The sequence below is a fragment of the Macaca nemestrina genome, chromosome 18 (genome assembly GCF_043159975.1).
Source record: "Macaca nemestrina isolate mMacNem1 chromosome 18, mMacNem.hap1, whole genome shotgun sequence".
Taxonomy (NCBI): domain Eukaryota; kingdom Metazoa; phylum Chordata; class Mammalia; order Primates; family Cercopithecidae; genus Macaca; species Macaca nemestrina.
Genome location: NC_092142.1, coordinates 65,977,686 through 65,997,535, shown reverse-complemented (window position 1 = coordinate 65,997,535; position 19,850 = coordinate 65,977,686). Strand labels below are relative to the sequence as shown.

The following is a 19,850-nucleotide window of genomic DNA, read 5'->3' as shown; positions in this document are numbered from 1 at the left end:
GGGAAAGGTGGGTCTGGTAGGAGAGCAGGACTGAGCAGTCATAGATGGGTGGGGATCTAGTGGCTGGCAGGCCACTTCCCTTCTGCCCAGGCCCCTTTAGCATCCTCCCAACGGGCTGCGCGGTTTCTACAGCCTCTCCCTTTAAAAAGGCCAAATATTTCTTTCTCGGGGAGCTCGGCTGTTAAGACGCGAGTCTGCCGAGGCTCCTGGCTGAATAAAAAACCTCTTCCTTCTTTAATCCGGTGTCTGAGGAGTTTTATCTGCGGCTCGTCCTGCTACATTTCTTGGTTCCCTGACCGGGAAGCGAGGTGATTAACAGATGGTCGAGGCAGCCCCTTAGGCAGCTTATGCCTGCCCTGTAGAGCATCCCTTCGTGGGACTCTGGCCAGCTTGAGCCATGCGGATCCTGAGAGCGCTCCCGTGTAGGCAATTGCCCGGGTGGAATGCCTCCTCCTAGCAGTGCACAGCAGGCCCCTGTGGAGGATCAACACCGTGGCTAAACACCAGGAAGGAACTGGCACTTTAAGTCTGGACATCTGAAACTTGGTAAGACTAGTCTTTGGAACTTGCCCACTCCATTTGAGTGGAAGCATGGCCTGATCACCCAGGGCGTGCCTGTACCTGCACTTTGGTTTTGTTTTTTTTTTTTTTTTTTTTTTTTTTTGAGACGGAGTCTGGCACTGTCGCCCAGGCTGGAGTGCAGTGGCCGGATCTCAGCTCACTGCAAGCTCCGCCTCCGGGTTTGTGCCATTCTCCTGCCTCAGCCTCCCGAGTAGCTGGGACTACAGGCGCCTGTCACCTCGCCCGGCTAGATTTTTGTATTTTTTAGTAGAGACGGGGTTTCACAGTGTTAGCCAGGATGGTCTCGATCTCCTGACCTTGTGATCCGCTCGTCTCGGCCTCCCAAAGTGCTGGGATTACAGGTTTGAGCCACCATGCCCGGCCTGTTTTTGTTTTTGACTTGAATTGATTGCTTGATACTTTGGTTTTTGTTTTTGACTTGAGTTGAATTGTTTGATACTTTGGTTTTGACCTGGCTCGGATTTCTGGATACTCTGATTTTGGTTTTGATTCTGGTTTGGTATAAACTGAAAAGGTGTGTATGCACCCTTTTTACCCGTTCTTTGTTTTGTGGTGTGCATGTGGTGTGAGCGTGGTCTTTTGTCTCGAGGAAACATGGGTCAGAGACAAAGTAAGCCCACTCCGCTAGGAACTATGTTGAAACATTTTAAGAAGGGATTTAATGGAGACTCTGGGGTTACTATGACACCAGGAAAACTTAGAACTTTGTGTGAAATAGATTGGCCAACATTAGAAGTGGGTTGGCCATCAGAAGGAAGCCTGGACAGGTTCCTTGCTTCTAAGGTATGGCACAAGGTAACTGGTGAGTCAGGACACTCAGACCAGTTCCCATACATAGACACTTGGTTACAACTGGTGCTAGACCTCCCACAGTGGCTAAGAGGGCAGGCAGCAGCAGTGCTAGTAGCAAAGGGACAGACAGCCAAGGAAGGATCCCGCTCCACTCACTGAGGGAAATCAACTCCTGAAGTTCTGTCGACCCAGTATCAAAAGATCCATTGCAGGAGATGGCACCAGTGATCCCAGTGGTGCCCTCCCTTTACCAGGGAGAGAGGCTCCCCACTCTTGAGCCCACAGTGCTTGTGCCTCCACAAGACAAACATATCCCTAGGCCACCCAGAGTAGACAAGAGAGGAGGTGAAGCCTCGGGAGAAACCCCTCCCTTGGCAGCTGGTTTATGACCCAAAACTGGGGTACAAATGCCCCTGAGAGTAACCAGTGTGCTTATTGTAAAGAAATGGGACATTGGAAGAACAAATGCCCTCAGCTAAAAGGAAAACAAGGAGACTCAGAGCAGGAGGCTCCAGACAAGGAGGAAGGGGCCCTGTTCAACCTGGCAGAAGGGTTATTGGACTGAGGGGGACCCAGCTCAAGTGCCCCCAGAGAGCCTATGGTCAGGATGACAGTCGGGTGTAAAGACATTGATTTTCTTGTAGACACCAGTGCTGAACATTCTGTAGTAACCACCCCAGTTGCTCCCTTATCCAAAAAGACTATTGAGGTAATTGGAGCCACGGGGGTTTCAGCAAAGCAAGCTTTCTGCTTCCCTCAGACTTGTACTGTAGGAGGACATAAAGTGATTCACCAGTTTTTGTACATGCCTGACTGTCCCTTGCCCTTGTTGGGAAGGGACTTGCTTAGCAAGCTGAGAGCCGCTATCTCTTTGTCAGAGCACGGCTCTTTGCTGCTAAACTGACCTGGAACGGGAGTCATTATGACCCTTACGGTACCCTGAGAGGAAGAATGGAGACTTTTCTTAACGGAGCTGAGCCAAGAGATAAGACCAGCTCTAGCTAAGCGGTGGCCAAAAGTGTGGGCAGAAGACAACCCTCCAGGGTTGGCTGTCAACCAAGCCCCCGTACTTACAGAAGTTAAGCTTGGGCACAGCCGGTTAGGCAAAAACAGTACTCAGTCCCCAGAGAAGCTCTTGAAGGTATCCAGGTCCATCTCAAGCACCTGAGAACCTTTGGAATTATAGTTTCTTGTCAGTGTCCATGGAATACTCCCCTCCTGCCGGTTCCCAAGCCAGGGACCAAGGACTACAGGCCAGTACAGGATTTGCGCGTGGTTAATCAAGCTACAGTGACTTTACATCCAACGGTACCTAACCCGTACACATTGTTGGGGTTGCTGCCAGCTGAGGACACCTGGTTCACCTGCTTGGACCTGAAAGACGCTTTCTTTAGCATCAGATTAGCCCCTGAGAGCCAGAAGCTGTTTGCCTTTCAGTGGGAAGATCCGGAGTCAGGTGTCACTACTCAGTACACTGATCTGATCAGACTGACAGGAGCTGAAGAATATAAAGACTGGGGCAGACTAAGCACCTTCTCATTAGGCTCCCAGGAGCCCATGGTCACATTAGAAGTTAAAAGCAGCAAGATTCTGCCGTATCTGGATTCCAATTTCTCACTGAAGGCTAAGCCACTAAACAGAGTTACAAACGGGGGGATGGGGGGGGTGGGGAGAAAAACCCCTCCTCTAAGAAACTTAAACAGTAAAAAGAGCCATACCTTGTGAAAACTTGCTTATAGACTTTGCAGAACTGCCCCATGCTGGAGACTATTGTACATGCTAGCGCTTGTTTGCTCATTTAAGATAAAAATCAGGTTTTTGCCTATGGTCCTCCTCCGAGTCAGGTGCACCCCCACCAAACAAACTAGGTATTTGCCCTATAAAATTTTGTTTGGTCGGCCACCCCCAAATCATAGGTCAAATTAAAGGTGACCTCCAGAAACTAAAGAAATTAACCTTAAGAAAACAAATGCAGGCTTTAAAAATAGCCATACAAAGTGTTCATAATTAAATAAATTAAAATGCCTAAAAACCTGACACCCCTTTAAATCTAGTGACTCTGTTTAAAGTAAAATCTAATTTTTCTAGCACCCATATAGGATGGGCCCTATACTGTAACCTTGTCCACTCCCACTGCTGTTAAAGTTGCAGGTGTTGTGTCTTGGATCCACCACAGTCAGCTAACACCGGCAGCTCAGGAGAAGTGGACCGGCCAGCAGGACGCAGATCATCCAACCCGACTGATTCTGAGAGGAGACCAAGCTGCTGCTGAGGACAACAGCCCTGCTCTAGTCACACGCCGGAGGCTGACTAGTCTACACACGGCCGAAGCTTGAGGACTCATCAAGCAAGTAAATGTAGTTAAAAATCTTTTTTTTTTTTTTTTTTTTTTTTTAGACGGAGTCTCGCTCTGTCGCCCAGGCTGGAGTGCAGTGGCGCGATCTCGGCTCACTGCAAGCTCCGCCTCCTGGGTTTACGCCATTCTCCTGCTTCAGCCTCCTGAGTAGCTGGGACTACAGGCGCCCGCCACCGCGCCCGGCTAATTTTTTGTATTTTTAGTAGAGACGGGGTTTCACCGTGGTCTCTATCTCCTGACCTTGTGATCCGCCCGCCTCGGCCTCCCAAAGTGCTGGGATTACAGGCGTGAGCCACCGCGCCCGGCGTAAATGTAGTTAAAAATCTTAATAGTTTTCCCACAATACTAACTGTTTTCCTATTGTTCTGTCGCTGTGTTCAACCTTTTCCCCAAGTGAGGACCTCTTTTACCCTTGCTGGATATGAATATGCTGTACATTGTTTTGTTGTTACACTCCCCATAACCACGCTAGAAGAAACACCTATATAAGGTGTCCCCACTGTACATTTACTACTTAGAAAACCCAGACCTGTTCAGTCCAGCAACAATTCCGAGTCTTACAGTCATTCTTTAAACATATAAACCAGAAGTTACCAAAACCTCTTCCTTTAGAGGTTCCGTAGTAGAACCTCTTTCTTTTTTTTTTTTTTTTTTTTTTTGAGACGGAGTCTCGATCCGTCACCCGGGCTGGAGTGCAGTGGCCGGATCTCAGCTCACTGCAAGCTCCGCCTCCCGGGTTCACGCCATTCTCCTGCCTCAGCCTCCCGAGTAGCTGGGACTACAGGCGCCCGCCACCTCGCCCGGCTAGCTTTTTGTATTTTTTAGTAGAGACGGGGTTTCACCGTGTTAGCCAGGATGGTCTCGATCTCCTGACCTTGTGATCCGCCCGTCTCAGCCTCCCAAAGTGCTGGGATTACAGGCTTGAGCCACCGCGCCCGGCTGAACCTCTTTCTTTAGTAAAAACAGAAAAAAACCTATTTGCTCAGTTGGCTGAAAACATTGCTGGCAGCCTAGATATTTCTTCATGTTGTGTTTATAAAAAGGCTAACATAAGAGACCAATGGCCTTGAGAAGCAAAAGAGTTAATGCCTCAAGATAACTTTACTTTAACTCTTTCCCCAAACAGATGCCCTGAGTTCAAGCATCTGGCTCTTAAAAACTTGTTACTAAAAAAAACTGTGTTACTCGCTAAGAAAAAGCTTTTCAGACCCAGTGACAAAACTAATCTGCTTAGGACATGACAAAGTTGATGAATGTGCCTGTACAAGTTTAACACAGGTTTGATCCTAGGTCTTCATTTAGAAAACAGTTTCCAGCTATAAAAATTTAACACCTCATTATAAGTATGTTACTGATAATAGAAAGTTGCTTGCTGCTCCCCTGTGTATTACACTTGTTCCTTCAAATGAAAGAAGGTTTTGTAGCTACCATGGTTCATCAGAAAACTTCAGCACAAGTATATGACATAAAACACTATCGTTCTGTCTTGCAAAGAGACTCAGAAAGTAAAAATAAAAGTGAGAACTCCCACTAATTAGTGAAAATTCTCAAAGGTGGGGATAAGGAAGGAGACCACTACTACTCCTGCTTCCCTCCTCCCCCCACCTTGCAAAGTTCACAAGACAGGAGGAAAGCGAGAAAGAAACAAAAGTAAGATAAATAGCCAGACAACCTTGGCACCACCACCCGGCCCTAGGAGTCAAACAAAGTAATAATAATAACATCAACCCCTGGCTTAAACTACTTGTGTTATCTGTAAAGTCCAGACACTGTATGAAAAAAGCATTGTAAAACTTTTTGTTCTGTTAGCTGATGCATGTAGCCCCCAGTCACGTTTCCCACGCTTGCTCGATTTATCACGACCCTTTCGCGTGGACCCCTTAAAGTTGTAAGCCTTTAAAAAGGCCAAGTATTTTTTGCTCGGGGAGCTCGGCTCTTAAGACGCGAGTCTGCCGACGCTCCCGGCCGAATAAAAAGCCTCTTCCTTCTTTACTCCGGTGTCTGAGGAGTTTTGTCTGCGGCTCGTCCTGCTACAGTGGAATCACGACTCACTGTGGCCTTGACCTCCCAGGCTCACTGATTCGCTGGCCTTAGCCTCCTGAGTAACTGAGACTACAGGTGTGTGCCACCACATCCAAATAATTTTGCTTTTTTTTTTGTAGAGATGGCATTTCTCCATGCTGCCTAGGCTGGTCTCGAATTCCTGGGCTCAAGCTCAGGAGGCCCACCCCAGCCTCCACTAGTGCTGCGATTACGGGCATGAGCCACCGCACCTGGCCTAACCGGTAATATTTATTTATTTATTTATTTTAATTTATTTCTGAGGCAGGGTCTCTCTCTGTTGCCCAGACTGGAGTGCAGTGGTGCAATCTCGACTCACTGCAACCTCTGCCTCTTGGGTTCAAGTGATTCTTGTGTCTCAGCCTCCCGGGTAGCTGACATTCTAAGGGTGCACCACAAAGCCTGGCTAATTTTTGTATTTTTAGTAGACACAGGGTTTCACCATGTTGGCCAGGCTCGTCTCAAACTCCTGGCCTCAAGTGATCCGCCCACTTCGGCTTCCCAAAGTGCTGGGATTATAGGTGTGGGCCATTGCGCCTAGCCTAGCCGGTAGTAGTTTTGCTATAGCAGCTGAATGGATTAAGACACTAGGATTCCGCTATCCAGGTTCCCTACTGGCCACTCACAGATATGGGATCACTTGGGGCTTGTGGAGAGGCAGATAGAGGCTTTTTTGGAATTTATTTTTATTTTTTCAGACCTCTCACGGATGAACAGGAATAGGCTTCTCACGCTCAGGTGTGGGCAACATTCTTCAAACACCTCCCTCAAAATGGGAAAGGCCTGGGGGCTCAAGGAGAGAAGAGAGAAGGCAGGGAGAAGGTGGAGGTGAGGGAGGGAGGATGGGGCCCAGCGCTCAGTGGGGTGTTGGGGTGGGTGGGTTTCCACTGGGGTTTGCCCATCCACAGCTCAGTGGTGGGATCTATCGAGTGTGTCTAACAAGACAGGACCCATGGCAGACTTGGTAACTAACATCATGCAGTAGCTTCTTCTAGTCTCTCTCTCTCTCTTTTTTTTTTCAAACGCAGTCTTCCTCTTCTTGCCGAGGCTGGAGTGCAGTGGCACAATCTTGGCCCACTGCAACCTCTGCCTCCCAGGTTCAAGTGATTCTCCTGCCTCAGCCTCCTGAGTAGCTGGGATTATAGGTGTGCACCACTGCGCCCGTCTAATTGTTGTATTTTTCGTAGAGATGCGGTTTTACCATGTTGGCCAGGCTGGTCTCAAACTCCTGTCCTCAGAAGATCTGCCCACCTTGACCTCCCAAAAGTGCTGGGATTACGGCATGAGCCACAGTGCCTGGCCTATTATTCATTTTTTATTTTTATTTTTCTCAGAGTTTTTTTTCCTTATATTTTGTTTTCTTTGCTTTTTAAAAATCTTTTTTACTTGTCACTGACTTGAAGCTCAAACCTTTCCTATTAATTTCTAATCTCTCTCTTTTTTTTTTTTTTGAGAAGGGGTCTCACTGTATTGCCCTGGTTGGTCTCAAACCTCTGGCCTCAAGCCATCCTCCCATCGCAGCCTCCCCAATAGCTGGGATTACATATATGAACCCTCATGCCTGAGTAAATTCTTAATAAATGCTTTCTGAATGGATGGATGGAAGAATGAATGAATGGCTATGTGAATGAAGGAATCAACTTCTTTCTCCTCAGTGGGTGTGTGTGGGCACAGCAGGCTGACACTCGCCTGAAAGCGAGCCCAAACCCTCCTCCCTGGCACAGGGAGCTACAGCTCTGTGTTTCTCTTCAGGCTCCTCGAGCTCCTGCATCTTCTTCTGGGGCAGCGCCTTCTTCCAGAACTGGAACCTGTGGGCCTTCAGAGCCCGGCCCACTGCAGGCTGTAGGTTCAGCTGCAGGTATTGCTCCTCCTGGTCGAACAGCGGCCAGTGTGGCAGACCCTCGCCGTTGGGGTTCCTGTAGACATGCCGTCCCAGCAGGGTGATACGAGGGTCATTCTGAGCCCCTGGAGCCCAGACCTGAGCACCTGGAGTCTGGTCAGGCAAGGCAGCCAAGCAGGCCAGGTGGGCTTGGGGTAGGAGCGGGGAGGCTTCCAGAAACAGGAAACAAATTCCCTCCAGCTAGTGTCAGCTCTAGTGGGGGCGGGGTGGCTGGCTCTGATGTGTCCCTCTCTCTGGGAGGGAGACCCTGACGGTGGCACAGCACTGGTGCCCACCCTCCAAGTAGAGCGGGGAGATGGAGCGTGTCCACTGCCCCACGGCACTGTCACCCTGTCCAAGTGGGTCCCGCGGCTGGGGAAGGGGCTATCATGTGATTAAGGATGTGGGTGTGCTCATGAGGTCACCCCAGACTAGGAGATTGCTGGATGGGCACAAGCCCCCCAACCCGGGGAGGTTGAGGCAGGGGTGTGCCATCTCACCCGTTTCGAGCAAAGTTGGCCCAGTACTTCATCATCTTCCTGCTTAGCCGCTCCTCCTCCTCAGTGAATTTAACTGCAGAGAGGAAGGGGACATGTGTCTTGGTCAGGATGGCCCACCTCAGCATCCCAGGTGGAGCTTGTCCATGACCCCCCAGCCCTTGGTCCCCAGTCCCGCTTCTCTGCTTTTTTTCCCACCGCCCTCAGAAGCCAGTCCTCCCCTTTTACAAACTTTCCCCTTAGCCCAGGCTCTGACTGACTCCATCCTTCCTGGCCCTGAAGGCTCCTTCTCCCTTCTGTCACTGGCAGTCATTGAAGAAACAAACATCCTGAAAACCTGCTCTGAACCAGGCAGACACCCAAGGGTGGGGAGGGATGGAGGGAGCACAGGCCACAGTCTGAAGAGTCATGAATTCTAATCCTGGCACAGCCTTTGGAGCTGTAAAATCTTGAACGCCTGATCTCACCCTGTCTCTGAGCCTCAGTTTCCTTATCTGGGCAGTGAGGACAATCAATCACCCCTCAGGGACCCAGCCAGGGACCCAGCCCACCTCCCGGGAAAGGAAGAAGACTCACCATAGTTGCCCCAGAAGAAATTTCCGAAAACAAAAGGAAGCTCATCACCATGGTTTGCCTTCACGTGCGGCGGCCTGATGTTCTTGACCCAGCTGGGCTGATGCTGGAACTCATAGAAGTACACAGGGGCCCGGGAACCTGTGGGGTGGACAGCCCGTGACACAGTGGCCCCTCCCCTGAAGACTTCTTGCCTCACCCATGGGGATAAGATACCCAGGTCCAAAGCTGGCTGGAATCTGGACAGTGGGGTGTGGAGCCCCAGGCTGGGGCAGGAGCAGAGGAAGAGACTTGGGATAAATCATGGCCTCGGACTTCTTAGCTGTATCATCTTGGGCAAGTCACTGAAGGTCCCTAACTTCAATTTCCTCATCTGTGAAACGGGGAAATGTCTGTCTCTTGGGCTAGCCATGAGGATTTACTGCAGTGATGGACCTCAAGTGTCCGCAGAGCCCAATAAACATGAGTGGGGACCTGGATAGCAGCAGGTCTTACCTGGGACCCACAGCCCTGAGCTGTACCCCTGCCAGTCAGGCCTTAGGTCCAAATATACTCACGCTGAAAATGTGCTACTTGGAGTGCAGGGAGCACGAACATGGAGTCTGCCATCATCTCCTGGAACTGGGCTTGGAGGTTCTGGGGCTCCCCATTGTCCCCAATGTACTCCTCCATCAGCAGGTCACCAAATGTAGGCGGCAACATCTACCCCAGGTGGATCAGGAAGAGGCAGGTTAGGCTGGATGTCAGGGGCAGGGAGGAGGTGGCCTCGAGCTTGGGGAGATGGACCGTGAGATGGAGCAGGAAGTGGGAGCAAAGGTGAGGCTCTGAGGTGACCCCACCCCCAAACACACACACACTCGGGCCTTTGCTCATGGGGGTCACTACATAGGCAGGGTATCTGGGGGTTGAATTTCCTCTGCCTCAGGACAGGAGAGGAGCCCTTCTCTGTTGGCGAGGGACCCCAGGAGCCTTACCATCAGCGTTAACATTTTCTGCAGAACAGCCTGGAAGGCCTCTCTGTCCATTTCCTTCTGAGTGTCATAGATACTTGTGTCCTGGGTGGCCGGGAGAGAGTCTATAGTTGGGGATGGGATGAGCCTGGAGCTATGAAGCCCTGAACACCCCCCACTACCAGATGGATTCCCCAGGCACTTGACAGCTTGGGTTGGACCTTACACTGGGGTTGATCCAGCCAAATTCATCATTGTTGACACCAATGATGCTGGGGACAGGTTGAAACTCAGCAGAGGCCAGCAGCTCCTGGGGATGCCTGGGCAGGAAGATCCCATCCACCACTCCGGGGATCATCATGTTGGAAGGCTGAGGGGAAATGCAAGTTCAGGGAAGAAGGTTGGGTCCCAGACATCTTCCAATGCCTTCTGAGTACCTTCCACTCCTTCACGGTTCATCCCCGGATGCTCATATCCAATCAATGCCTGGCTCGGGCATGCACCAACCTTCAGTCTCCACCCAGGGCTATGATACCCCGGCAGGCAAATAAGGTAATGTGCCCAGGGAATATGAGGACCATGCAGACCTGCCAGCCCCATGTCTCTTACACCCCTTCCTCTACACCCACATCCATTTAGACCAACCTTGTTAATGCAAGAATCTCCTCTTTACTCTTGCCCCTCAGGCAGCCCACTAGGGCCTCAGAGTCAACTTGGCCACAGGCTGACAGATTGGCCACCACCTGCAAAGGGACCAGGCAGGGGCTGGCTCATCCTTCCGAGTAGAGAAGAGGAGTTTGCCCAAGGCCCTGGCCAAGAACAGGGACACCCCAAATCTCACAGGGTACTGCGTATGAATTCCTGCAGTTCTGATACTGTTCCAACTCAGAAGTCGCAGACATAGGAGCCATCCCATCTGCCTAGATGGTTCTCCTCATGATAGGGATCCCTAGGGTGCCAACTTTGCACAGAGGCCACAGAACAAACTTGGCCTCTGCAATGGCAGAAGGATGTGCATTCTGACCCTGGAGCCCCCCAGCAATTCCAAGGTAGGTGGCAGCTCCTGGGGCTTGCTCCCCGATGGCCCTTGTCATCCCCACTTAACAGACAGAAGGGGAGGTAGCAGGCCTAGGCCTCCACAGCTGAGGGCACTCACCGTGAAGATAACATCTGCTGAGCTGGCAATGAGGCAGGGCATGAGGGCCACGCCACTCTCCATGATGGCCCCATGGAAGAGTCCTTGGGACATGGGGGACACAACAAGCGAAGACACACTTGTGCCACCCGCAGACTCGCCAAAAATGGTGACACGGTCAGGGTTGCCTCCAAAGTGGGCGATATTCTGCCGGACCCAGCGTAGTGCGGCCACTTGGTCCAGGTAGCCCCAGTTGCCGGTTGCATGCTTGTCTCCAGTGCTGAGAAGTAGCAGGGACAGGGATCACAGGGCTGTCCTGGCCCCGCTCAGCCCCCAAGGCCCAGCCCAGCCCTAGTCTCACCTGAAGAAGCCCAGGACACCCAGGCGGTACTGGATGGTGACCACCACCACGTCCTCAAAGGCGGCCAGCATGGAACCATCATACATGGAAGCCATGCCAAAAGCAAGCCCACCACCGTGGATCCACACCATCACCTGGGGAAATCAAGGCAGCTACCACGATGCTCCTACCCTGCCAGAACCCCACCAGGGCCACTACCTAGACCAACCAGTGCTTTGCCTCTGCCTACCTCCCCATTAGAACTCCAGCACAAATTCATTACGTGAGTCACAGACTAGGTACCCAGGATCTATCAGGAAGACTAGGCCTCACATCTTTTGGATTGACCTCTCGTATCAAAGCCTGGTTTCATTTGTCCCAGAAAACTCACCGAAGTGGAAAGAAAAGGGGCGTCTCCCTGACGGCTCCACATGAACATTAATCAAAAATGTCCTTAGCCTGAAGCACATAGTTAGACCCCCTTTCAACAGAAAATGTTTTAAAAATTAGCCAGGCATGGTGGCATAGGCCTGCAGTCCCAGCTACTCGGGAGGCTGAGATGGGAGGATCGTCCAGGAATTCGAGGCTACAGAGAGCTACGTTCATGCCACTGCATTCTAGCCTGGGAAACAGAGCATGATGCCACCTCTAACAAAAAAAATTTTATGTGTGTCCATTCTCATAGGCCCAACAGATTATCCATGGCTGGGATTCTTGGTAACCTCAAGGTGCAGCCCTTGGGCACTTGAGTGGACATCCTGGGTGTGAGTTGGCTGGGTGAGTCCTGGGTCCAGCCCAGAGCCACAGCCTTTGACCTCTGGCAGCACTCTGTGACCCCATGTCCAGGGGCCAGCTGCCCAGCCTGGGTAAGGAGCATTTCCTGGACCTGACAGTGAGAAGTTTCTCAGTATGGTCCCCTCTGCAGCAGGGCCTGAGCTAATATTGTCCTTTCCAGCTTCTTGCAGAACTGTCCTCCAACCCCCAGTGAACTGTGGCCTGACACCCACCGGTAGGTTAGAGCCTTCGTGGCTGTAGGCCGGCGTGTAGATGCTGAGGTACAGGCAGTCCTCGGACATGGAGATGGAAGGGATGGTCACATTGACTTGGTTCCGAACCTCTGAATCCATTGTGGTGAGGTCCTGAAGACACCTGGTAACCAGAGCAAACAATCAGTCCAGCGGCCGCATCAGACCCTGGGTTCAGATGTGCCCCCAGCCACCCTCAGCCCCTCTCACAATACCCTGCCCACACATGATCCCTCTCAAAAATCCCTTCCCACCAAGTTACAGGCCACAGGCTCTGGGGAAGCTGGGATGGAGCTTGGACTTCCAGGGAGGTCTCGAGGTCATTGAGGACCTTGGGTATCAGTCCTCCCGACACTGGAAACCTTGACTCTCAGGGGTTTCTCTGAGAACCATTGGCTGCATGTGTTGACATTCACCACTATATCACTGTACCCCCTCAGGCCTGGGACAGGGGAGTAGCCCACATATGTGTGCTACATGAGTGAATGGATGTTAATTTCTCATGAGAAGGGCAGTGGGATGTCCCTCATCCCAAGTCTAAACTCTCAAAAACTCATCATTCCCACATGGCCTCCAGTAGGAAAAATATACACGTCTCTTGGCCAATGGCTCCTGGCCCTGTCGGTGGACACAGTGACTGTGGAGAGTGCAGGTCCCCAGGAAGCTACCTCTACTGTTCTCTTCAGCTATTTGCAACATCTGCCACTAGAGTTAGGGGCTCCTACAAGGTTCATAGAGCTACATCGAAACTTTCCCAGAGACACCTGCCACTGGTGGCAGAGAAAGCTTGGCATAACCAGAATCTGGGGAGATCTGTGTCTCTGCCCCTCCCTTCAGCACCTGGAGCCAATGCCTCCCAAATGCCAAGCCTTGAGCCAGGAGTCTGAGAAGTTATTCACCCTCCCGAGCCTCAGCATGCTCATTGGAAAAATGCACGTGGGAATCCACGAAACTCAGAAGGAAAACTGGCTGTGGGGGTTTAGGTGACATGACAATTGCAGCCTAGCTGAGCTCAGAGTACCTCCACCCTTGCCCCAGGGCTTGGAGTTCCCTGGACCCCTGGGAGAGCTTACACATCCGGATGGGTGGTTCCATCTCTCACACCACTCCAAGATTCAGGGGGTTCAGGGGGTGCAAATCGCAGCAGACCTAGAGGTGGCTTGGCAAAGGTAATTCCCAGGAAGGTATGGACCCCGGTATCGGCGCCTCTGACATGGACAAGACTCCCCAGCACCTGGCCCGCGTGTGTGGTCCGGATGGGACTGGCAGAGTCCTGGCCTGTGGGCAGAGAGACAGATATCACAGTTGGGTCTGTCCAATCGGTTGCCCTCCCATACTGTTGGTATTGCTGCCTCCTTGCCATCCTCAGCTCAGCTCAAGGGATCCTGATCTACAAACACGGGCTTTACAAACTTCCTGCCTGTAACACTCTCTTCCCGCTCTGCCTTCCTGGGCCTGTCTCCATCCCACCAGGCTGAGGCTTCTCGGGGCCTGACATCATCATTCAGCCCTAGGACCTTCAAACAAAGGGTCACATGCCCTTGTTGGGACTAGAGTGTCCTTTCAACTGTGTGCCAGGTCATGTGACAGTAGGATGATGGTGGGAATTGGGCAGGCAAGGTTCCTGTCCTCAGGGATGTCATGTCCAAGGTGGCAAGAAATGACATAAAGAAAGCATCCTCCAAACCATGAGTGATGTTGGTGAAAAGAGCTACAAGAGAGAAGTATGGCTGTGACTGGGACATAGAAAGCACAGCTGCTGGCTTGGGGACCCTAGTGGGACTCTGTCTCTGCAAAAAAATCAAGAAAATAAATTAGCAGGGCAAGGTAGCGCATGCCTGTAGTCCCAGCTATTTGGCAAGCTGAGGTGGGAAGATTGTATGAGCCTGGGAGGTTGAGGCTACATTGAGCCATGATCGGGTCACTGCACTCCAGCCTGGGTGACACAGTGAGAACCTGTCTAAAAAAAAAAAAAAAAAAAAAGGCAGCCTATCTGCTGTGGGGATCAAGGAGGGAGGGTAGCCCTCCAAAAGCAAAACAAAATAAAACCTAAAACCCAAATCTGATTATGCCTCTAAAATATAAATACAAGTTTAGAGGGAAGACAAGGGACAGAAGAACAGTTACAAGACACCACTGGGATGCAATCAGCAAAACCTAAATGGTGGGATCCTCTCCAGAACAAATAAAGTGGTCTCTTCAACATGCAACAAAATTTAGAAAGAAAATAAAAGAGAGGCAGAGGGTAAATCTGAAGACTGAAAGAGATTCAAGAAGCACAGAAAAATGACACATAATAAGAAGTGTTGGTAAGGATGTGGAAAACTTAGAACTTTCATACATTGCCGTTGGGAAGGTAAAATGGTGCAGCTGCTTTGGAAAACAGTTTGGCAGTTTTTCTGAGATTAAACATAGAGTTGCCATATGACTCAGCAATTCCACTCCTAAGTATAAATCTGAGAGAATTGGCCAGGCATGGAGGCTCACACCTGTAATCCCATCACTTTGGGAGGTCAAGGTGGGTGGATCACCTGAGGTCGGGAGTGCAAAACCAGCCTGGTCAACATGTGAAACCCTGTCTCTACTAAAAATAGAAAAATTACCCATGCGTGGTGGCATGTGCCTATAATTCCAGCTACTTGGGAGGCTGAGGCATGAGGATCCCTTGAACCTGGAGATGTAGGTTGCAGTGAGCCCGGGTGACAGAGTGAGATTCCATCTCAAAAAAAAAAAAAAAAAAAAAAAAAACTACCAATTTGCAAAGTATGAACCTTATTTAATCCTGATTTATTTTTAAAAAATTTGTTTTAATACAAGTATCATTTATAAACATTAAAGAACATTTGACTATATATTTGATTAAATTGAGAACATATTATGTTGTGGAAATACACAAGTACATATATATATGTTTCTTTTCTTTTTTTTTTTTTTTTTTGCGACGGAGTCTGGCTCTGTTGCCCAGGCTAGAGTGCAGTGGCCGGATCTCAGCTCACTGCAAGCTCTGCCTCCCGGGTTCACGCCATTCTCCTGCCTCAGCCTCCCGAGTAGCTGGGACTATAGGCGCCTGCCACCTTGCCCGGCTAGTTTTTTGTATTTTTTTAGTAGAGACGGGGTTTCACCGTGTTAGCCAGGATGGTCTCGATCTCCTGACCTCGTGATCCACCCGTCTCGGCCTCCCAAAGTGCTGAGATTACAGGCTTGAGCCACCGCGCCCGGCTTCTTTTCTTTTAGTAGGACATGATGAAAAATTTACAGATGGTATGATGTCTGGGATTTGTTTCAAATAACGGTGCAAGGGGGAGGTGGCCATCCAGAAAACACCCGGTTATATTCAACCTGAGAAAGCTGATTTAAAACGAAAACAAAAACAAGATCTTTGTCATTGCTGAAGGTGGACAACGGGTACGCTGGATTTGGTACATTACTCTTTCTACCTCAGACTTGGCTCATCCCTTGGTGCTGTGCAGCCCTCTAGCAGCCTTGACCCTCTCTGTGCCTCAGGGAGATTCACCTGCTGCAGTTATTCCCACCAGCTCCCACCTGCCTGGCACCTTCCCTTTTGGAATCTCAGGTTCTGCTATGTAGCATCTGAGCCCAGTTCCATAATAAAAAGTCAAAAAATAGGCCAGGCATGGTGGCTGACGTCTGTAATCCCAGCACTTTTGGAGGCCGAGGCAGGTGGATCACTTAAGGTTAGGAGTTCGAGAACAGCCTGGCCAACATTGTGAAACCCCATCTCTACCAAAAGATACAAAAATTAGTTGAGCGTGGTGGCACGTGCCTGTAGACCCAGCTATTTGGGAGGCTGAGGCATGAGAATCGCTTGAACCCGGGAAGCAGAGGTTGCAGTATCTCAAGGTGGCACCACTGCACTCAAGCCTGAGGGACAGAGTGAGACCCTGTCTCAAGAAAAAAAAAAAAAAAAATCAAAAAATGAAAACAGCCTTAGGGAGCTAATGCCACCCTACACCTGTCAGTTTAACATGGATCAACATGTTTGATGCCACCTGGTGTGGGTGAGGCCGGGCTCAGTAGACATTTACAGGCACCAGACAGGACATTTTAACAATGTCTCCAAGTCAAAAGGCCCACTCCTCTCCCCAGTAACACGCTCCTGCACACAATTCCTTGCTGGAGGGGATGTCTATCCAGGTATTTCCTTGTGGCCACTGATGCCTGATGGTTGTTACAGCAAAGGACATCACCTGCTGAAATGTCCCTGGTTAGAGACCTGTTACATCAACTCATGTAATAAAGAGATTCATTACTTGCTTCATCCTTGAGAGAAGCCCTTCCATTAATCAGTATGAAGAAGCTCTACCATGTAGGGGTGTGTGGAGGCCACCCTATGTGTTAGAAAGTGGAAAAGCCCTGCCCCAGAAAGTGGGTGAGTTTATGACTGTTTAGATGAAAATCAAGGACAAGTACACACATCTGTTCCTGTGTAAACTGCTGGGCACTGTGTGTACTGCAGTGTCAACAGGCAGTTTCGAATGTGCGCCATGGGGACTTTAATGGCCCCTGAGGAGAAGCTAAGACTGGTTGGGTAAAAAGAGTACGGCACACATCACCTGTACACTCCTATGACTTGTCAATTATTTTTTCTGAATGTCGGTCCAATCCAAAATTTTGTGTGTGTATGTATATATATATATATATATATATATATGTCAAAGTCTCCATCTGTTGCCCATATTGGTGTGCAGTAGTGTGATTACAGCTCTCTGCAGCCTCTACCTCCTGGGCTTGAGATCCTCCCACCTCAGCCTCCTGAGTAGCTGGGAGTACAGGTGTGTGCCACCATGCCTGACGCTTTTTTTTTTTTTTTTTTTTGGTAGAGACGAGTCTTGTTGCCCAAGTTGGTCTCTAACTCCTAGCCTCAAGTGATCCTCCCATCTCTGCCTCTCAAAGTGCTGGCATAACAGGTGTGAACCACTGTGCCTGGCCCAAAATATTTTAAAAGGTAGCCATCTGTGAGGTCAGGCAAATCTTCATGCCTGGGCTCCTGGTGAATTCTAGAATGTGGTGAAGGGCAGACACGGGAGGAAACCCTGCGGGAGTGCACCATGGGGCGGGGGCGGGGGTGTATGGACTCCACCTGGGCAGATTAAATTGGGAAAGGCTCAGGAGAGACAGTCAGATCATAGACTTAGGAGAGTTTCGGGTGAGAGGACGAAAGCCCGAAACACTCCCGGAGCTTCTGAAAAATGCCTAGAGAAGCCTGGCAGGCACACAGAGCCATCACCTTTGCCCTGGAAGCCAAGCTGTGTCCTTGCCCAGGATGAGGTAAATGGTATCAGGGACACCATGAGCTCTTTGACTTTTTTTTTTTTTTAAGACAGATTTTTGCTTTTTCACCCAGGCTGGAGTGCATTAGTGTGATGAAGGCTCACTGCAGCCTCAACCTCCCCTGCTAAAGTGATCCTCCCACCTCAGCCTCCCAAGTAGCTGGGACTACAGGTCACAGGCCACCACAGCCCACTAATTTCTTTAAATATTTTGTACACACCGAATCTCACTATATTGCCCAGGATGGCCTCCAACTCCTGGGCTCAGACGATTCTCCCCCTCGGCCTTCCAAAGTGCTGGGATTGCAAGTGTGAGCCAATCACTCCCAGCCACTGCAGCCTTTTGGATCCCCTTTAGGATTTGGCCCCTGGGGGCTTCTGTTCCCCAAGGACCACTAATCTTGTCTGAGGCCCCTTTGGAGGGGTCAGGGCGCCCCCCTGGCCAAGGACGCCACACACTCAGAGCCAGATGCTGCGAGAAACTGTTATTGTTATTATCGGCCGGCAGCACTGGCTACGGCCACAATCATAAAAGGGAAATGGACTGAATCCCCGCACCCCCAATCCCTCACCCACTCAGACCCAGAGCTGCCGACCTGGCCTGACAAGTCCCGGCACTCCTGGGTCCCCTGTACTCTGCTGGTTCCTCGCTGTGGTGTCCCGCAGCCAGACCCTTTCTGCGCTTCTAGAAGCCCACCTCGGGCGGCTGGGAGGCATCGCGTGGGGCTCACAAGTTCCACGCTGTCATCTCCACCAGCTCCCACCTCCCAGCACCTTCCCTCCCGCACTGTCAGGTTCTGCCTCCGCAGCATTTGGCAGATCTGAGCCCGGTCCCTGTCGCCCCTCCGCGGGAGCCTCACCCTGGCCGCGGACTAGAAGCAGCAGGAGCCCACAGGCCATCGCACTCAGCCGCGCCCGAAGTCGGTGCAGCCGCATGGTCGGCTCGCTGGTCTCGGTTTGCTGCCGATGTACACGCTGCTGTTCACCCAGAGGCTGCCCCGAGTCGTTCCAGCCGTGGATCAGTGCCTCGCTCAGCCTTGGAGTTTGGACTAGGCAGAGAGTGGGTGGGGTGCGCTGGCTTTGCGGGGAAAGGTGGGTCTGGTAGGAGAGCAGGACTGAGCAGTCATAGATGGGTGAGCATCTAGTGGCAGGCAGGGCTGGGCACGGCCACTTCCCTTCTGCTGGGGCCCCTTTGGCATCCTGGGAACGGGCCGCGCTGCTTCTACAGCCCCTCCGCGATCCAGGGAATCCTCTCCTCAAACCAGTCCTTGTCCACAAGCCCGATGAGCGTGCAGGAGGATCGACAGGAGGGAGCAATAAACTAGAATTGGAGAACCCAGGAGGGCTTCTCTGAGGAGGTGCACGATCAGGATCCCCACAGATGGAGAAATGGGAAGGAACTTGATTGGGGTGAAGGAACCGCTTGAGCAAAGGCAGGGAGACCTGACGGCGCCCTTCATTCTGGAAGCTCCTCCTTGCTTTCAGGACTCAGTTTCCTGGGTCCCCCTTCACAAACCCTCATCTTACAGTCTAGAGTCTGAAGGTCTCCGCGGTCCCCTCCCTACACAGTCACGCCCTTCTTTTGAAACGTACATGTGTCTGAGGCACTTCTTAAGGAGCGCCCCCCTTTGCCTCGGTGGCTTTCAGTTTCCTCACCTCTGGCGGAGACCAGGGCCATGGTCATTTATCCAGTTGACAAACATTTCACAAGGGCCTGGACCTGTTGTCTGAGCGCTGGGAACCCGGCACTGCCGGGCCTATGTTGCAATAGGGGAGGCTCTAAAGTCACCTGGGGGTCCAGAGACACTGGGAGCCCTGACAGGCCAGAGGCAAGCAACCCACCTAGGCACAGGAGTGTGCCATGGCCCTGTAACTATAGGTTTTACAGTGTCTGAAGCCCGGAGGTGGAGGCTACAGTGATGTGTGATTGCGCCACCGCATTCTAGCCTGGGTGACAAAACAAGACCTTGTCTCAAAAAAAAAAAAAAAAAAAAAGGGGGGGGGAGGTAAATTCGAATATATTTCACCATAAAGCTGATTTTAAAAAAAAATTACCTATTAAGTCTAAACAGTAATCCTGGGAACCGATTTTGGGAAAGTATATTGTACATCTGCAGAACTGAAAAACATGCAGAGACATGCAGGCAGTTGGTGCTCAATAAACGCTTTCAGAATGTAGTGGGAACCAAACAGTGTTCATTGAAAGGAAAGTCTCCTCCCGCTCTCAAATTCAAGTTAGTCCAGGCTTAATATTATCTTTGTCTACCACCGGGTGGCCAAAATGGGCAATGTGGGTGTTCTGGTCTTTCACCCCAAACTTCAAAAGGCTCTGTAGTTGGGCTTAAAGGCCGTGGGTGGAAAGAAGGGAG

At 50.9% G+C, this 19,850-nt stretch overlaps 1 protein-coding gene and 1 long non-coding RNA gene across 2 annotated transcripts; one reads left to right on the top strand and one right to left on the bottom strand.

The window, feature by feature from the left end:
• Positions 1-97: 97 nt before the first annotated feature.
• Positions 98-6,567, top strand: LOC139359895 (uncharacterized). The gene is made up of 4 exons (XR_011616535.1): positions 98-546; positions 3,520-3,725; positions 5,893-6,015; positions 6,490-6,567. It is a non-coding gene; the product is annotated as an uncharacterized lncRNA (long non-coding RNA).
• Positions 6,513-18,723, bottom strand: LOC105491554 (cocaine esterase-like). The gene is given in 13 exon segments (XM_071084716.1): positions 6,513-7,707; positions 8,171-8,243; positions 8,744-8,881; positions 9,298-9,442; positions 9,715-9,795; positions 9,917-10,060; positions 10,332-10,433; positions 10,847-11,105; positions 11,187-11,320; positions 12,173-12,314; positions 13,264-13,468; positions 18,342-18,566; positions 18,569-18,723. Coding segments are annotated over 13 exon segments (2,025 nt in total). The 5' UTR covers positions 18,681-18,723; the 3' UTR covers positions 6,513-7,442.
• Between the last annotated feature and the right edge of the window lie 1,127 nt (positions 18,724-19,850).